This window comes from Helianthus annuus, chromosome 12 (genome assembly GCF_002127325.2).
Source record: "Helianthus annuus cultivar XRQ/B chromosome 12, HanXRQr2.0-SUNRISE, whole genome shotgun sequence".
In the NCBI taxonomy this organism is placed as follows: domain Eukaryota; kingdom Viridiplantae; phylum Streptophyta; class Magnoliopsida; order Asterales; family Asteraceae; genus Helianthus; species Helianthus annuus.
In genome coordinates, this window is record NC_035444.2 from 93,399,978 (window position 1) to 93,419,365 (window position 19,388).

Consider the following 19,388-nt stretch of genomic DNA (forward strand, 5'->3'; position numbering starts at 1 on the left):
ATTTCAGGAGAACACCATCCACGGGTTGGTCATTATAAAATATGCAAAACACCTAAATAGTGGGTTTGGCATAATGGCAGTTAATGTCGTTTTGTTGGACATTAGAAAAACAAAGAACTTATGTGACATTTGTTACCCTTGATTTTTCCTAAAATAGATTGGAAAACAAGGAATCCTGTAATTGATTGTCAAATTATTTAAACGAACACTCAAAATAAAATGTACCAATAAACAGATATAACTAGAGCAATATTAATTTACTTTAGACAACCAAAATACGTGCGTTTTCAGTTCGAGATAGCCACGACGGCTAAATTGGTGTTTACCATGGTTAACTAGAACAAATTGGTATTTAGTATATACTATAAGGGTCTGTTTGGTATGGGGTAATGGAATGGACGAAGGAATGAAATGGACGAGGTAATGGAATGGACGAGGGAATGCAATGGATCATTACCATTCCATGTCTTGTTTGGTTACCATGTGTGAATGGAATGAGTTATTATTGTGTATTGTTCGGTAGGCAAGAAAAACGGAGTAATAAAATCAACGGTGAGTGGTGGTGGTGGTGGTGGTGGTGGTCGGTGGTAGTGATTGTGGGTGGTTATAGGTGGCGGTGGTGGGTGTCGGCGGCGGCGATGGGTGGAGGTGGTGGCGGCGAGTGGCGGTGCGGCGGCGACGACGAGTGGTGGGGGTGGCAAGGTGGTCGTTGGTGGTGGGTGGCAGCAGAGGTGGCAGTTGGTGGCAGCGACGGCGGTTGGTGGTGGCGTCGACGATGGTGGTGGGCGGCGGCGGCGAGTGTCGTTAGCGGTTGGTCGCAGTTGTGGGTGATAACGGTGGAGAGTGGGTGGCGGCGGCGGCGGTGGCTGTCGGGTGAGGTGGTGGCGGGTGGCGGCGATGGCGTCGGTGGTGGGTGGTGGTGGTGATGGATTGTGGCGAAGGTGGTGGGTTGTGGTGTTGTTGATGAATGATGCAAGAGAGGATGGAATGGAAAAAAAACATGGGGGGTGGAAGGAATGATTTTGAGGGAATGGAATGCATTTTGGAATGGGTGATTCCATTCCATTGACCAACCAAACACGCTTTTCTTCATTCCCTCGTAATCATCCATTCCATTCCACCTCTCATTCCTGCATACCAAACACTACCTAATAGCTTTGAAGAAATTGGTGTTTACCATTTGGTTCATAAGCTGATTTCCCGGCGATGGGAAAATCCTAGTATTTTATTATTGCTTGCTAAACTTTACTTGCAAAATTTGTTAATACCCATTCCCATGAATGTTCTATTCACTTGGAACTTGGAAGGGTATTCAGCCACCAGCAATGGACCTAAAAGCAAAGCATTTCAAGAGATCATGTTGTCTGTGAACATTACCATGACAGACACATTGATCCAAGGTTCACTACAACATTTGCAATCCACAGAATAAGAAAAAGCAACTAAAAGATGCTTATAGTGGGTCCTACTCTTTATGGTGCAGCTAGGTTAAACCTAAAGCGCGATATGTTCCGTGGGCAGGGCAGGCTGTCCAGCATTATTTACAAACAACTATTATATGGAAGAAACCAGAGATTCAGTCTCACTTGCAGTTCCTTTAAGCGAACCCTCGGTCCACCTCTTTAACATCTCCAGTGCAGCCTTGGGCTGATCCATAGGAACCATATGACCCGCATCATGAACCTTGAGGAAGCTAAGTGGCCCATAGTTTTTAAGTAAGCCTGCTTCTCTTCCATCAACTTCAAAAGGTATTTCAGAAGAGGCGTTAAACGGTTCCTTTCCTTTCCATTCCATAGAATGAACCCATCTCGAGTTACCTACACCATGATCAAAACAAAGTAAACAAAAAGTATTCATTTTATTAGTGTCTAATGAATGAACACTAACCGAGCCAGTTGCAGATGAGGTCATATTCTCCAGCATATACAAGCAGCTTAATTCCATCTTCAAGAAGACCGGGAATACCGACCTCGAGATTTCTCATCCAATCCATAAGCAAAGCCTGATACACGCTTGTACTACAGGAAACAAACTCTATATCTCCTACTCCAAGAGCTTCTCGGACCGATTTCTTGTTAAGAAATGTTTCCATGTCTGAAAAATCATAGCACAGGCTCCCAATACACTCCTTTCTAATGTCATAATACTGAAAACCGAATAAAACGTGAATTGATATTATTGTATTAATTGTCAAATACTAGGAAAAAAAACCAAGATTCCCTTACATTGATATTGCCGGTAATAGAAATGATTGAACTGAAAATTGCGTTGCATACCAAGTATGCAGCCATACAAGAGACTGTTCCATCAGTACCACACAGTTTTATTGCAGCTTCGCACACTGGAACGATCAAGTTGATGCGTTTATACTGGGACTCCTTAATAAGCCCCATATCCAATGCATAATCTGTATAAGCCTTGTACTGAATTGCTGGATCCGTGAGCCCATTTCCGATGGCAAAACCCTGTATAACAACCCGTTCATAAGCACGCCAACTCGATTGAGAATTAAGAACCTAAAAAAACTTGGAACACAAAGAGAACCTTTAGGTTTATGTGTATTCCTTCTTTCGCTTTGTTTCCTTGGTGGACCCGAGCAGCAAAAGCAGGAATGTAATGGCCAGCATATGACTCTCCGGTAATATAGAAATCATTGTCTACAAGTTCAGGATGCTCTGCAAAGAATGCCTGAAATGTAACAATGGTAAGAAGTCTGGTCTGATCTATAATTTCTATGAACGAGTAAACAAATTATATAATACTTAGCATTTACATGATCACAAACACGAGCAAAAGGGGGAAGCAACAGACCTGTAAGAAGTCATATAGGTCATCACTCACACCCTGCTCATCATGGCGAATGTCACTTTTATCAGAGCTGTAACTAAAACCGGTCCCAGTAGGTTGGTCAACATACAGTAGATGTGATGCCTGAGTTTGCACAGATATATAAACGTCTTGTAAGCCATACAACTATAGAAATATATATATATATATATATATAGGGTTAGGTTGACGTACAAATGCCCTTATCGTACATTACGTACGCTACAATCTCAGCCGTCCGATCATCTTCCCGCATTGAATTCGCATGTTGTTTTTTTGTAACAATTTCGCATGTTGGTTTTTTAACATGCGATTTCATCAAAATTACCAGATGCGAAATTGTTACAAAAAAAACATGCTATTTCATCAAAATTATCACATGCGAAATTGGTACAAAAAAACAACATGCGAATTCATAAACAATTATCACATGCGAAATTGTTATAAAAAAAACATGCTATTTCATCAAAAAAATCACATGCGAAATTGGTACAAAAAAACAACATGCGAATTCATCAAAAATTATCACATGCGAAATTGTTATAAAAAAACAACATGCGATTTTAAAATGCGGGAAGATGATCTGACGGCTGAGATTGAAGCGTACGTAATGTACGATAAGGAATATTGTACAGTACACTTTACCTATATATATATATATGAAGTAAATCATTTGAACAAATTGGGTAGGTTATAAAGAGAGAATCATGATGACCAATATTTAACCAAGAAAGACTTACCCTGTCCCACCCGTACTCATTCCAGACAAGAGTTAAGTTCTCTCCAAATTTGAATGGACCATTTTCATAGAAAAGGGCAAGCTCACTGCTACAACCTGGTCCCCCAGTCAGCCAGATAACAACAGGGTCATTTTTGTTGTTCCGTGACTCGAAGAAAAAGTAAAACATCCTACACAACCAAAACACTGAGCATCATGACACTGTTCAATCATTCCTAAAGGTAGCAAAATAACATATATAGAAACCACAAAAAATGACAGGACAATAACAAGTCACTATCATATGCAAGTCAGTGAAACATTAGCCTTCATAAATTAGATTTACAAAGAAGTAACAAACAACATTCCAATCCATCACTTGTGGCCTAGTGGTACGGGGGCTTGGGTTCTCCAATGGAGACCCAAGTTCAATCCCCACTTGTGTCACTTTGGTGGATTAGGCAATGGTGGATAGAGCCTAGCCTCCTTGCAAAGGTGCCAGGTTCTATCCTGTTTTCAGCTCTTGTGGTGGCACGCACAACGTCTGACAAGTGGCAGTATGGTTTCCCGGGGGACCGCCCAAGCCAAACTCTGAAGCCAACATGGGCCTGGTTAAGACAACATAGTCTGCCCGGAGCGGGGCAACGGGGCTCTCCAATTTGGGGAGTGCGGTAGCCTAATACAAGAAAGTCATCGTTCCAAAAAAAAAAACATTCCAAACACGGAAAGTAACTAAATATGATGGAAATCATCAATCGGCATACATTCGAAAAGATAGCATCCAGAATCATAGTCAATAGTAAAGTTTGACCACAAGATCTTCAAATTATGGAAACAATAATAATATTATAACTTTTATGAGTATACTGAACATCATTTGAACGGTTAATCCTTAATAGATATACATAAATAGGAATTTGTATATCTATTATCTATTAATCCTTCCTTCCTAAAAGTAGCAAATACGTACAAAGAAGTCACAAAATTGACATGAAAATTACATGTGAGTTGACAGAGTTCACCTGAATAAAACAGTAGCATTTACAGATTCGGTTAACAAGCCGATCTACAATTTCCTAAAGCTCTTCAGCCTAACTAATAACTCCAAAAGGATTCATAATCTAAATAAATTCAGAAACAAGCAGCAAAAGTAATATGAAACTTGAACAAGGAGATGATAAAATGATCAAACAATAAGTTAGGGTTTACTGAGCATCGTTGGAGTGTTGAATCTGGTAATAACCGGCATGATGACCTAAGTCCTCAACAGAAACGCCATCCGCATCAACGAAATTAGGAAACCTAAACGGCTTCTCGACGATCTTAGTAGCACGGAAGGAAGCGTTTGTAGCATGGCGAGCGAGGATGTTGACGGAGTGTTTGGGGAACAAGTTGAGGTCTCGGATGAGCTTTTGAGCTTGTGTTGCCGGTGATCTGGTTTCCGGAAACCGGAAACTGGTGGCCGGAGAGAGATAAAGGAGAGAGAGGAGTAGGAGGAGGAGTGAGAAGCGATCCATTTTGAGGAGAAGAAGATTCCAGCTTTTGGGGATATGTAGGGAGTAGCGAGTAGTGTGGTGGTGGTTGAATACGACGGCGTTTCGATGCGTCGTGCTTTGTGGCGTGGGAGGTGTACCGTGTACCTTTAGTATACTCCACGTGGCTGGATCTTCATCAGTACTAGCGGTTACTCAAATGAGATTTTTTTTTTATATATATATTTAAGGTAAATCTTCACATTTAGGTGTTGGTTAGTTGCAAATAACCTCTACCTCAAGTGCTCAAGTGGTAGGAGTATTTTGGTTTTATTTTTTTTTTTTAACACTCAAATTCAATTCTCATTTAGTGTGAAAAAGAAATGAGGCACTGGTGGGCAGTGATACGAGACCCAGGGAAAACTAGGTTCGATCCTTGAGCCAAACGAGTTTTACCGGTAATTTTACACGTCGTGCCCCTACGGGTGGGTGAGTTACCGGGTTTTCCCTGAAATTGGTGGTGGACAACTCAGGTGCAGTGGATGCCCCATGAGTACTCGGGATAGATTTGTTGGCCGTTCAAAAAACAAAAAAAAAAGGTGTTAGTGAGTTGCCAACTAAATCATGCTACAATATTCGGAGGAAAAAGTTGTACGGATAGCCGATAGCATATATTATCATTATGGTTTTAATTCTAGAGATATGATATTTTGGATCCTCACTCAAATGTATCACATATAGTGCTTTGCACAACTCAGTTTTCTGTTAAAATACTCTCAGGCATGCCAACACCCTATACATACATAAATGTGGGTATGATATATGTATGCAGGAATTAAAGAGCCAGTTGAATGAACGAGAGGCGGAGGAGCAATCAAATAATTATATAGCTTTGTTTCAACTTGTTATTGTTATTAGTTGTGTCGCTTGGTGTGTGGGTCAAATGCATACAATAAGTTTTTTTTTTATTTGTAAATGAGCGAAAGTATCAGTGTGGGGCTAGGCCACTTGGTAGAGACTCTTGTCTCTTAAGGGGGGTCTTGGGTTCAATCTCAAGCAAGGAGTAATTTAGAATTAAATTTGGTGTAAATTAGGAGTGAGTAAGCATTGTCATTCAAAAAAAAAAAAAAAAAAAGCGGAAGTCATGTTCGTATATTTGTAGCCAATTGGAAAAAAACAAAAGAGAATGAACAAATTTTCATGTCTTAGTCCATGCATTACGGAATTAACTTTGGTAAGGTTTTTTTATTCAGTTTGACTATTTTGTCATGAAAATAACTGAACTAAAACTAAGAATAAATTATCAAATATTCACAAAGTTCAACCTTTCTTTTAAATAAATAATAACTAATCTTGTTTGTGTTTATAAATATTCAAATGGCCCTGGCTTTTGTATTTTGAGGTTTTTTATTTTCATATTTTTTTTGTGGTTCAATTTGGTAGCAGGCTACTGTCAAGGAAAACCGAGTACTCAAGCAGTCTTTCAAGGGTCAGTTCTGGACAGTTGTAATTTTGAAAGCAGCTGTGTTGGAAACTCGAAACTTGAGGGATTGGATGTTAGTTGTTCTATAGTTCAAGGGTTAACAAGAAAAACTGCTGTATCAAATGTAAAATCATATACCAATTTTAAGTACAAAAAAACCAATGCAAGAAACTCATCACATTGTCACATAACAGAAAATTTACAAACTTGTAGAGCAGAAAACAAAACAAGTTTAAACTCAAAAACGCATAAATAAAGAGCAGAAAATATAAAGCCAGATGTAACCCTATGACATGGATCATAGATGACGGTCATATGGGACAGCCGTCACGATCTGATAGTGCCACTTGATGCGAGTTACAAACCCAAATGCTCATGGTATGAGTACCGAAGTCAGATAACAAAACACGCGAGTCAGCCCTAGTTATCCATGAAGGTTTCGGTCAAAGTATTACCATTTATAATCTTTGTCGTCCCTATGATAATGTCGTATGCCATCCCTTCCTGCAAGTAACAAGAAACATTAAGATTAAATCTTTTTAAGTAAAACAGTCCAATCAACCCGTTTGTAAGAAACGGGTCGATTTCACATATGAATAAAGTACCTGAGAACTGAGAAAGCGGAGAGCAGAAATCTCTGCAAACGTTACTCCGCCAACAAAAACAACGAGAACGATTGAACGCCTCCCATCTTGAGGTCTGAAATAATTGTGTAATACAAAAAAAAAAAAAAAAAAAAAAATACTAATTAATACCATGTAGACATATTTCATTATCAAGGATGATGTGTTTAAAAAAATAAATAAACAAAAACATACTTTTCCATGTGTAAACCCCCTGGTAGTATATCAAACGATGGACTGTTTGCAAATACACTCTGTAGCAATTGGTCAAATAAGTTAAGTAATTACTTTTTTATTGAGAAAAAAAATATATTTAAAAGTAATATCAAGAAAATGAGAAAAGACAGATATGTTAAATGATTACTAACCCTCTTTGACTCCGTATGAGTGCCCGGTAACAGCTTCAATATTTCTTCAAGGGGACGCCTGTAGGACCGTGCAATACATTATGATATATTGCGATTTTTTTAAAAAGCAAAAAAATAAAAATAAAAAGAAAGCTCACCATCCAGATCGTATTGCATGCTGAATCAAGCGGATACTCAAAGGAGCATATCCAGAAAACACATACGAAACGTCTTTGGGACTGCCACCAAAAAAAATGAAATATCAGAAACTATATCATAAAAGTTAATCAATCTTTACTTCCATAAATTTACAAGGGACAATTTCATATATACCTGTGAAAACTTGCATAATACCATGTTTACCCGATCAAAAAAATTAATATCAAATATATCCATTCAGAATACTAAAAGTCCGTATTTAACCAAAGATGTGACCATTATACCATTCTATGTCTCCATACACTCTATACTCTGTATCCTAATGCATATTTTAAAGGGTATAAATGTCATAAACTAGTATGGGAGCCCGCGCTTCGCGACGGGGTGCTGAGGATGATGTATTTGTTACATGATATATCGATGGGTTATTATAGACCATGCAGACTTTAATATAAATGACAATAAAATAAGCAATTAACACTGTTAAGGAAACATGTCTGGAGTTAAAAGTTAGCTTTAACTATAATAAGGTAAATAAAAAAATAATTAAATTTGTTACCTAGTATATTGAAGGGTTAGATCATGCAGGCTTTAATCTAAACAGTGGTAAAAATAAGTAAGCAACCCGATTAAGTAAACATGTATAAAGTTAAAAGTTAAGTTTAATTATAATAAAGTGAATAAATAAAAACTAAACTAATAAAAATAAAGTAAATAAATAATAAATAAAACAAAAAGAACTTAACTAATAGAAAAAAAAAATAACTTTATTGAACTACTGTTCACAATTGATATTGTAATAGTATAGAATTTAAAAAAAAAAAGATCATATTTGATGCTATGATTTTTTACGGGTAAATATGATAGCATACCACATTCTAAGGAGGATATATGAAATTATCCGTGTTAATAAATACATTACTTTGTTGTATCAGTATCCTCAACCACAAGATTAAGGGCACGCTTAACAGTCAACCAATTGCTTTTTCCTTCCTGCACATAGGTAACAGTGTATACTTTGTTCAAATATATTAAATGAGAACGCTAAATATTGTGAGAACCGTGAGAATGAATGAAAAAACAGTGAGAACTTGGTCAAAAACAATCCAAATTCAAAAAAAAATTTACACTATTATTCGAATACAATGTTAGAAACTTAATTTACACGTTTAAATTTACGTGAATTTGTAAATAAAGAAAACTTACACGTGTGTAAGTTTGCCATTTACACATGTATAAATTTGTTATATTTACACATATGTAAAAAATCTAATAAGAGTGATTTTGAGAGAAGAAATGAATTATTTGATGTTGTAAATTCTTTTTTTGATGTTGTATTTTAATTATAATGGGGTTTGTATTAAAAACATTGATTTTGATTGGTTTTTTCATTCGTTCTCACGGTTCTCGCAATATTTAGCGTTCTCAAGATAACCCTTCCCTGTATATGGGAGGGTTATCTTAAATATTGCGAGAACCGTGAGAACGAATGAAAAAACCAATCAAAACCAAATTTTTTAATACAAACCTCATTGTAGTTAAAATACAACATCAAAAAAAAAAAGAATTTACAACATCAAATAGTTCATTTCCCCACTCAAAATCACTCTTATTAGATTTTTTTTACACATGTGTAAATGGCAAACTTAGACATGTGTAAATTTTCTTTATTTACAAATTCACGTAAATTTAAATGTGTAAATTTAATTTCTAACATTGTATTCGAATCATAATAATAAGTGTAAAAAAATTGAATTTGAATTGTTTTTGACTAAGTTCTCGTAGTTTTTTCATTCGTTCTTATGGTTCTCGCAATATTTAGCGTGCTCATTTAAACCAGCAGGAGCAAAGAAAAAATAGAAGAACCTGCTTCTTGACCAACCCAGCTTTTTCCAAATTGTTAAGAGTGGACATGTGTTCAAATCCATAGCTGTGAAGAATCTCTCTCCTAAATCAAGATACCAACAACTAATTAATTATGTCTTGACACATGGAAAGTAAAAAATAATACATATAATAAGTTGTGTTATTTTGACCTTAGATAGTCAAACTGCCTTTTCGGTAAGCCAGCATTGGTAACTGAAAGTAAGATAAGAAGCCGTAGAACACTAACAAGTGGTTCCTGTTTATAAATCATCTCTTCAATGTGTTCAAAGCATCTGTAAAACATAAAATATTAAAAAGAGTAAATTACGATTTTGGCCCCTGTAGTTATATCACTTTTACCCTATTAGCCCGAAACAGAATTTTTTAACATCTGTACCCCCAACGTCTCTGTAACTAACTATTTTGGACCTTGCGTCTAACTCAACCCATAACCCAGGTTAATTAAATGTCACATGATGGGCAAATAAGTAATTTCAACTAGACCCTACTATTTTAATCATAAAACACCCCATCCACCCTCTCCCAGGCTAAGCTAAAATCTGCGGTGTACATCCCCCACCCTCTTTCATCTACGGCCAAAATTTTCCAGCACGCCACACTTCTCCGGCCATCATCATTTCCATTGATGTTCTAACAAATACAAAATTCAAATCAATTTTAATAAACTTAAACTAGATTCTAATCCTTTTTCTAAACCAATAAAGAGCAGTACATTCACAAGTTGCAGGCCATCACCAAACTTTCCATTAATAATTCCTTTAATCCTTTCCATCCAAGTGCATAACAAGCTTACGTACAGCTTCATTTAACTTTCACAAAAAATGACCTTAAACATCAAATTAATATCAGTTAGGTCAAAATTTTGAATCAATTAAAATTGATTCCCCCGTCATCAATCAAGTATTCGAAATAATAGAGTTGAACTATAGAACCTGAAAACGGATCATTCGCATCAGAGCACAAGACATAACCATCTCTCTCTCTCCCTCTTTCTCGATGGTCTAGCCGGACGTTGTTGGCTCGTTTTTCCCGGCGAGGCTGCCTTACACGTGACCCTCCAAACCCAAATCACTGATTATATGACTAAGGCGAGGCTGCTTCACTCGTTTACCCGGCGAGGCCACGTTTTGAGTTCAGATGATTTGAAACAACGGTGTTCAATCGGTGGTGGAGGGTGAATGCTGGTGGATGGGGCGTGTGATATTTTAGATCTGAGAAAGAGTAACAAAAGGGTGGGTGGATTGGTAGTAGTGGGTCGTACATTTTACCCTGTGGTTTTACTTATTTGCCCATCATGTGAGGAGCATGTGACATTTAATTAACCTAGGTTATGGGTTGAGTTAGACGCAGGGGCCAAAATAGTTAGTTACAGAGGTTGGGGGTACAGATGTTAAAAAATTCTATTTTGGGCTAATAGGGTAAAAGTGATATAACCACAGGCTAAGCAGTTAATGCGGAAAAATATCGGTTATCGGTCAAGGACCGATATCTGAGATATCGTTTATCGCGGTGATATATCGGTGAGATATCGGTAATTTCTAATATAGTGCATAAATATATATATACATATAGAACCTATATAAATTTATATATATAATGTTAAGTTTATACTTTTTATGCATAGATTTGTAAGTTTAAGGACTAAATATAAACTAGTGCAGATAGAGGGGTTAAATATTTATATACACAAACTAATAATGTGCTTTTATGTAAAAAAAATACAAGTTTAAAGGACTAAGTATAAACTAGTGAAAGATAGAGGGGTAAATATTGAAATACTTAGGGTCTGTTTGGTATGGGGTAATGGAATAGACGAGGTAATGGAATGGACGAGGTAATGGAATGGACAAGGGAATGCAATGGATGGATCATTACCATTCCATGTCTTGTTTGGTTACCATGTGGGAATGGAATGAATTATTATCGTGTATATTATTTGGTAGTGTATTATTTGGTAGGCAGAAAATTAAGGAATAAAATCAGCGGTGAGTGGTGGTGGTCGGTGGTAGTGATTGTAGGTGGCGGCGATCGGTGGTGGCGGCGATGATGATGGGTGGCGCTGACAGGGGTGGCGGCGACAGCCGTCAATGGTGGTTGGTAGTGGTAGTGGTTGGTGGTGGTAGCGGTGGTGGTGGTAGTTGGTGGCGGTGAGCGACGTTGGCGATGACGGTGGTTGTTGGCGGCGGTGGTTGGTGACGTCGGTGGTGGTTGTTGGCGGCGGTGGTTGGTGATGGCGGTGGTGGTTGTTGGCGGCGGTGGTTGGTGGCGGCGGTGGCAGATGGGTGGCGGCGGTGGCGATAAGCGTGGGTGGTGGTGGTGGTGGTGGTAGTGGTAGTGAGTGGTGGCGAAGGTGTCGGATTGTGGTGCTGTTAATGAATGGTGCAAGAGGGGATGGAATGAAAAAAAAACATGGGGGGGGGGGGGGTGGATGGAATGATTTTGAGGGAATGGAATGCCTTATGGAATGGGTGATTCCATTCCCTTGATCAACCAAACACCCTTTTCTTCATTCCCATTTAATGACCTATTCCATTCCTCCTCTCATTCCTGCATAACAAACACTACCTTAAAACTTATTTAACCCTAAAAGTAACACACGCATCTTCTTCGTCATCATCAGCCGCTACTTTCTTCTCCTTCTTCCTGTCTCTCGCTGTTCCCTCAGCCGCTACTGGTTTACAGCAGAAATTCCAGCAGAGGCGTCGGAATTGGCCGCCGGAGGTCGCTATACGGTCGATATGTGGTCGATAAGTGCCAACAGGTATGTTTCTTCTTCTGTTTTCAGCCGCCGGAGGTCGCTATACGGTCGGAATTGGGCCCAGACGAGATATCGGCGAGACAACCGATATGATTTTTACAAAATATCGGCGATATTTCGGTGTTAACCACCGATATTATCGTTGACCGATATTTGACCCGAGATACAAAACCGAAATTTGGGGCTAGGTCCGATAACCGATATACCAGTGATATAGCACCGATATATCGCCGATATTGATAGCATAGACCACAGGGGCCAAAATCGTAATTTACACTATTAAAAAATGTAATTTTTATATGACTAGAAACGGATCATCATCAGCATCATCATCATACTCAGTAAATCCCACTAATAGCAAAGCTAAGGTAGGGTCTGAGGAGGGTAAGATGTAGACAGCCTTACCTCTACCCGTAGGAATAGAGAGGCTGCTTCCAGTGAGACCCCCGGCTCGATAGTAGTTTTGCATCAAGCCTCGGACATAAGGCACATAACACTCGGCAATAGGGACAAAGGCCGATTAGCGCATGTACCCGCTTGTCTTTCGGCTATCAACGCCACCACATGATGCATGATTAACCATCCTTCGCTTTTAACGTTATGTTCACGAAATTCGTAAAATAACGTTAAAATTCTTGCACTTTCACTTTTGCCCCCGAGGGCCCACACATATATAGATTATGACTGGAAATGTATATAAGATGTTATTTATGCTTACATATCGTAGCTTTCAGCCTCCACAATAGTGTGTTCTATGTCAAGTCGCCCAAGAAACGAAGGTTTTGAAGTAAGTGTGGACAAGTGTTGAGCAAGATTTATGTGCCTCTAAAAATAAAATATTATAAAATTTAATTAAATTAAAAAATAAATAAATAAATAATTAAGAGTAAAAAGAAAGTCGGAAAAGGCACATACAGTCATTTCCGGCAGTGAGTTTAGCTTTTTGACAAAATCCTTCAACTCAGAGACTGTCTGGTTCTGAGATCATAGATGACATTTTAGCCATTTCTATACAAAAAGAAAAAAAAAGAAAAAAACGGACTTACGGTAGTTGTCATCTCTGTGTAGTCCTGTTTCATGGATGTTGCTTTTTGTCGAAGAACCTGCAAACATACTGCAAATGGCAACTAAGAGAGGATCTCTAAAAACTTATAGACAAGCAAATATAACTATATAAAACGTTTTTTGCATTCGAAAAATAAAAAAGAAATGGTTATCATAGATCAACCTGGACAACGACTTCAAAGTTAAGATCCCGGGTCTCCCTGAACAGCTTGTCACTAAAATGAAATCAAATGGAAACATTTAACAACTATGTACAACAACAAGTGTGTAACAACATACGTATAGAAAAACACATACGTTGAATTAAGAGGAACCTTCATTTTCTTCCCGTCTTGTTGGTTAGCACCCATGATTGATGCATCTATTTCGACAGCACCGTTATTGATGTGTAAAAGCTGCACAATTAGAGATGATGTTAAAAAAATGGCACCATTATTGAAGGGTCATTTGATACGTCTGATGTCACACATACACAAAGATATACATACATGTATATTACCTCGTCCAGAAGCCCTTCATATGTCAACTGAGTACACATAGGAGTAACCATATCCAACTGCAATGCAACAACAATAACGCACTTTTCAACAAAGAAACATCTAATTAATTAATTAGTTGTAAACCGTAATACCAGTAATCAGATGAACTACCTCTCGGTCCAGAATAATAAGTGTATTTATCTCAGGGACACCCATCTGTGACAAATAAAACATCAATAGTGATTACTACTAAAATTAAAAAAAAAAAGAAATAAAAATTTCTCATTTAAAAATGAAGAATTACATCAGTAGAATTGACAGGTTCTTCAGCTTGCATACGGTCAAGCATGTCAGCAACACGTACAGATGCTTTCCCTTTTGCCCTAACATTTGGTATCAGACCAAACGAGAACTGAAAAATACATGATCACGACAACTATATAATATTTATATAGAAAAAGAAAATAATTAGCCCCTTGCTAGTAGCGTTTCGTATTTAATAAATTTATTCTCTGTTCCGTTCATTAAAAAAAAAAAAAAGAGTAAACAAGTATATTAAACCTCAAGCTTGTGGATGGCTTTGGCAATATGCCAAAGAGATGTTGTATCACCATCCGTAACGCATTCCTGTTTAAATATTATAATAAACACAAGATTAACAAATATGGAGACACAAAACTAGAGCTACACTTTCCTAAAATATTAATAATATTTTTTTCCTAAAATAATGTAAAGACACATACTTTATAAGAGAAATCGAGTTCAAACGATAATATATCTTCGTCCAGTGGAACAGAATACAACGGGAACTCCCCAATAGTTAGTAAATTGTGAACTTTTTCCTCCTCGAGAAGCTGCAAAGTTAATAACGTATATGAAAATTTAATAATACGGTCATTTACCAACAAATATTTTAAGATGCTAAAATAGCTTACTTTTTCACAGGCAACAGCACGGCGAGGAACAAAATAGAGAAAATACTCTCTTTGAAGCCCTTTGGATGTGTCGTTATGAATATGAGATGAGATAAATTTCATTAAATGAAGCTGAGTTTGTACAAGGTAGACAACTTTTGTACAGTTAGTCTCGATCGGATCTGAATTAAGATGATGTAGCTCAGCCCCGTGTTCCTGTTTGTGCATAACAAGTAGACGTTAACCCGCGCGTTGCGGCGGGATGTTGATTATAATTTCTCATTTGCTGACACCAATTAGCCTCTAGTCTAAGTTGGAATTGAAATGCTTAATATGAGACTCACCTTTGATTAACTCAAATACCATACAAAACACCATAGTTTGTAAAGTAATGATCATACAATAACAGCTATGCTAAAGATAAGAGGTTCAAGGAACGAAATCGGTATATTGCGGAAACCGAATCACTATTCACGTGTTGAAAATACGCGATTGTTGATAATCAGTTTAGCACGTAAACACGCAATTGTTAATAATCTATTCAGTGGGTAAAGACAATTATACAAAATATATCAAATAATTAAGGAAATTGGTAAGTGTACGCTGATATGTATACATCCTATTTAAATGAATGAATTGATTAAAACTATAGGAATGAAGTATAAATAAAAGATCTATAGGAATGAAGTATAAATAAAAAATGGCATGGATAATTTCTTGGCTATGTGGTATGGGGTTTTGCATTATGGAAAAATATCGTCGTGTAGGCAATCATAGGCGTACTTCTTTTCTCACCGCCGCCCAAAAAAGTGTAATAAAAGGGGCCTGATTGAAGGTTTGATTGGTGATTAGATAATTATTATTTAACTTTATTATTATTATTATTATTATATTATTATTATTATTATGTTAGTTTATATATTAACAACGAATTGAATATCGTTAAAAATACACGTATAATAATAAATAAAAAAACAACCAAATAGGAAAAAAAAAAAAAAGGAAAAAGCCATCTAGAAATCCCATTTGCACAACAGTACGCATCAATTTTCTCATTAATCTTCACCATCCATTGTCAGTAAAAGCAAAAAAAACCAGTAACTTCATGATTTGAACTCACCATCCCCGACGGTGGCCATTCCTCCAGCATAGAACATTTTTGCCAACATCAGAATGTCTAATAAAACATAATCTTTAGCCCAACAAAATATAAATAAAATCCGATAAACATCAAAATGTCTAACAGATTAAAAGAACATTGTCAAAAAAATTAAGCTTATCGTGTCGATTTCCGGCACAGTCCAGTTCGCTACGCTGTTGCGGTAGGTGATACCACAACTCTCACGCATCCACTTTACCACGGTTAGCCCAAACGAAGACGATCAACTCAGAATCAGATTGGTTAAATCAAGTAAAACTTTCCGACCAAATCGTCGCCATACTTAACCACCTTGAAAATCCGAGGAGAGGAACCGCGTTACATCTCATCATGAAACTTTACCAATGACGTGTTAAGAGTAGGCGGTGTGTCGCCTGGCCGAAGAAGTGCCGTTGTCTTCCTCGACTTCTCGCTCTTCTCCACGTATGCGAGATTTCTATGTGGAGATCTTGCTTCATACAGAACGCGGTGGTAATCTCCGCTTTAAACTTCACTCTGTCAAACACGTAGAAGATCTGGAAACACGACCGTAATCTATACGATAATTCACTACGACAGTTTGAAAATTAAAGGCGCGAATCAAAGTTTCCTATTTGTTGGAGACGGTTATGACGTTCTCTTCTCTCTATCTTTCCCGCCGTCCTCTTTCTCTCAGGTTGCCGTGCAGTTCGCGCTGGTTGGCGTTGTTTATTTCGTATAAGCTTTGATCATGTGTGTAAACTTGAATTATATTACAATATGTTATATATAGGGCATTGGTGCCCACAGGCCACAAGCCGAAGCGTTGCATTGTTCACAAAATCGTTGTAAAGGTGTTATAGGTGTTCCTTTGAAAAGAAACGGCCCTGTACGTCGGTTAAATTGGATTGCAAATTTAATTCATGTGTTTTAGAAAATAACACTATTAAATTAGGAGAAGGGGCGGTGTGATTCGGATACGCCGTATATGTATTAAATCATGTCGGTTCGTTACTTATTTTCATTAACACAACCATCAATTTGAGGTGGTTTTTTTAAACGAATTGGTTCAGCAGGAAGTCAAAGCGACGTGTCTGATTCAGTGCCTTTGATTGAAGTGATGTGATTGTGAGGCACCCTAAGTTACTATTTGTTGGTATATATATTATGTAGCCTTGGCAGTTAGCACATAGATAACTCAGGTTACGCCACCTTTAAGCCTAAATATTAGGTGATTATTAAACTTTAATCAATCGTTAAAGAACTATATGCCTCTTCTATTCTCTCAACCCTAAGGAGTCATTTTACTACACATAAAACATAACAAAAAGTTGAATAAAATAAAACAAAAAATTAAATGACATGCCTTGAGAAGTGAAGTCTGGACGACTAATGACAGTGAACCACCCAGCTTCGGATCGATGACTAAACACTTTTTCCCTCGAATCTGTACATATTTCAACAGTTACTTATATAATTTAATGATTCACATTACACCAAATTTGCATTATAAATTTATAATGCTATATTTAAAAGCGTAAAGTCAAGCTTACGTTTTTTAGGATTGTCAAAAGCTCCTTCTGAGACTGATCTCTGTAACTCAAACCAATCCAACATTAAATTAAAATGTAATGCGAAGAAAAACACATTTTCACATAAAACGAAACAAATAAATGTTGTTCCCTAACCTTATAGAAGTGAAATTGATAGGTCCATTCTGTAAATTGGGAATTTGAGCCATGAATTCCCCTTCTTTTTAAGATCTGTGTGATGACATATATGAATTTAGGGCTTGTGAAAACACAAACATGCCATCAATAAACAAACAACTAGGGCTGCAAACGAACCGAACGAACACGAACAAGACATATATGGGTTCACGAACTGTTCATGAATGCTTACCGAACGAGATTTTATGTCCGTGTTCGTTTGTTAAGGAAATGAACTTGTTCGTGTTCGTTTGTGTTTGTTTGTTAATTTTAGGCAACGAACGTTGATGAATACAAATGGGCACAAACTAATGTTCATGAACGCAAATGGAAACAAACGAACACAAACAAACGTAAATGAACAGAATATATAATACACTAACACTTATTAAATATTTTATTTATTGGAATTTTGAAGTATGTAAATAAAACATAAAAATTAAAAACACTAATAAACTATCGAACACAAACGAACACGTTACCAAACGTTCACAAACATAAATGAACGAACGCAACCTTTGTTCATGTTCGTTCCTTTAACTAAACGAACGAAATTTCTTGCTCGTGTTCGTTTGTTTAATAAACGAACGAACACAAACGAATTTCCCGCCGAACAGTTCACGAACTGTTTACCGAATGTTTGGTTCGTTTACAGCCCTACAAACAACATCCAACATTACACTTATAATTTCAATTGGTTCAAAAACAAGTAGCAGCTAAACACAAACAAAACCAACATTAGACATTTATATTTCAAATCTACCATTATTAACCAATCAAATCCAGTAAATCTGTGATCATACAAAGGAATGTGTGGCCAATTGTCCAAAAACATGTGTAATTTTATAAAATCGGTTAAGGAAACCCTAAAAAATGAATAAGTTGAATAATAATCAGGTGGCTTATAGCCCTAACAAGCGGGTGAGAGTGAAGGGATTGAAACCTGATTTTTGATAGACAGTTGGCCAATGCAGAGGAACGGTGGCGTGTGGAGGCAGCGGTGGGGTGGAGGATCGACGGTGACGTGATCGGAGAGTGACAAAAGAAAAGAGACGAAGGTGAAAAAACAAGGGAAGGTACATACATCGTCGGTATGAGTATATCAACGAGAAAAGGTGAAACGGGGTCGGAAGTCTACTGTTCCGGAGTGGATTGATATTGATAGCCCAGTTAAAAGCCCAAGAACTATTGGTATGTATGAGTATATAGAAAGAAAGAAAACCGGTTATTTATTCGGTTGGGTTAGCGAACGAACACGAACAAATGTCTCGTTTGTTCGACTGCGTTCGTGAACGTTTCGTAATATATTCGGTTACGTTTGTTCGATTATATTAAAAATAATAAATAATTACTTGATTCATCGTTAAGTGATTGCAGTAGACTTTTTGTGTTTTGATTTGTCATTTGATGGTTATATTTAACTACTTATGTCTGTGTCGCCCCGATTGCGGTATGCGCATATAATGTATATAGGTGTGGGCGCTTGGGGGGCAAAAGTGTAAGTGCACTAATTTAAACGTTATTTTACTAATTTCGTGAAAATAACGTTAAAAGAGGGGGCGGTTAATCATGCATCATGTGGTGCCATTGATAGCCGAAAGATAAGGGGGTACATGCACTAATCGGTATTTGTCTCAATTGTTGAGTGTTATGTGCCTTATGTCCAAGGCTTGGTGCAAAACTACTATCGAGCCGGGGGTCTCACTGAAAGCAACCTCTTTATTCCTACGGGGTAGAGGTAAGGCTGTTTACATCTTACCCTCCTCAAACCCTACCTTAGTTTTGCTATTGGTGAGATTTACTGAGTATGATGATGATGATTATTCATCGT

General features: G+C 37.3%; 2 protein-coding genes across 3 annotated transcripts; both read right to left on the reverse strand.

Annotated features, from left to right (window-relative positions):
* Nucleotides 1-1,326: 1,326 nt before the first annotated feature.
* On the reverse strand, nucleotides 1,327-5,311 carry LOC110895479 (serine carboxypeptidase-like). Its single transcript, XM_022142800.2, has 7 exons — nucleotides 4,754-5,311; nucleotides 3,567-3,735; nucleotides 2,812-2,931; nucleotides 2,545-2,688; nucleotides 2,226-2,465; nucleotides 1,888-2,146; nucleotides 1,327-1,817 (listed from the first exon to the last, which is right to left on the reverse strand). The coding sequence occupies exons 1-7, from the start codon at nucleotides 5,059-5,061 to the stop codon at nucleotides 1,555-1,557; spliced, it is 1,503 nt and encodes a 500-aa protein (XP_021998492.1). The 5' UTR covers nucleotides 5,062-5,311; the 3' UTR covers nucleotides 1,327-1,554.
* Nucleotides 5,312-6,661: 1,350 nt separating this feature from the next.
* LOC110895478 (vacuolar protein-sorting-associated protein 33 homolog) lies at nucleotides 6,662-18,708 on the reverse strand. 2 transcript variants are annotated; one of them, XM_022142797.2, is made up of 23 exons: nucleotides 18,501-18,708; nucleotides 17,537-17,611; nucleotides 17,402-17,441; nucleotides 17,215-17,295; nucleotides 14,753-14,947; nucleotides 14,561-14,671; nucleotides 14,379-14,444; nucleotides 14,122-14,229; nucleotides 13,989-14,033; nucleotides 13,838-13,894; nucleotides 13,636-13,733; nucleotides 13,502-13,553; nucleotides 13,320-13,376; nucleotides 13,189-13,251; nucleotides 12,992-13,098; nucleotides 9,665-9,787; nucleotides 9,495-9,576; nucleotides 8,551-8,621; nucleotides 7,628-7,708; nucleotides 7,491-7,548; nucleotides 7,318-7,376; nucleotides 7,105-7,198; nucleotides 6,662-7,003 (listed from the first exon to the last, which is right to left on the reverse strand). In XM_022142797.2, exons 2-23 carry the CDS (start codon nucleotides 17,587-17,589, stop codon nucleotides 6,920-6,922), a joined length of 1,785 nt encoding a protein of 594 aa, XP_021998489.1. In that variant the 5' UTR covers nucleotides 17,590-17,611; nucleotides 18,501-18,708; the 3' UTR covers nucleotides 6,662-6,919. The 2 variants fall into 2 exon arrangements, with proteins under 2 accessions (XP_021998489.1, XP_021998491.1); XM_022142799.2 differs by lacking the exon at nucleotides 9,665-9,787.
* Between the last annotated feature and the right edge of the window lie 680 nt (nucleotides 18,709-19,388).

Excerpts from the sequence above, each read along its gene's own strand:
- LOC110895479 (XM_022142800.2), bottom strand. The coding sequence starts at position 5,061 with ATGGATCGCTTCTCACTCCTCCTCCTACTCCTCTCTCTCCTTTATCTC. Across the intron at positions 2,466-2,544 it reads GAATACACATAAACCTAAAG|GGTTTTGCCATCGGAAATGG; the intron begins GTTCTCTTTGTG and ends GTTGTTATACAG. Across the intron at positions 1,818-1,887 it reads CCTCATCTGCAACTGGCTCG|GTAACTCGAGATGGGTTCAT; the intron begins GTTAGTGTTCAT and ends ATCATGGTGTAG.
- LOC110895478 (XM_022142797.2), bottom strand. The coding sequence starts at position 17,589 with ATGGCTCAAATTCCCAATTTACAGAATGGACCTATCAATTTCACTTCT. Across the intron at positions 17,296-17,401 it reads TTTTGACAATCCTAAAAAAC|ATTCGAGGGAAAAAGTGTTT; the intron begins GTAAGCTTGACT and ends AAATATGTACAG. Across the intron at positions 13,099-13,188 it reads ACTCACTGCCGGAAATGACT|AGGCACATAAATCTTGCTCA; the intron begins GTATGTGCCTTT and ends TTTTATTTTTAG.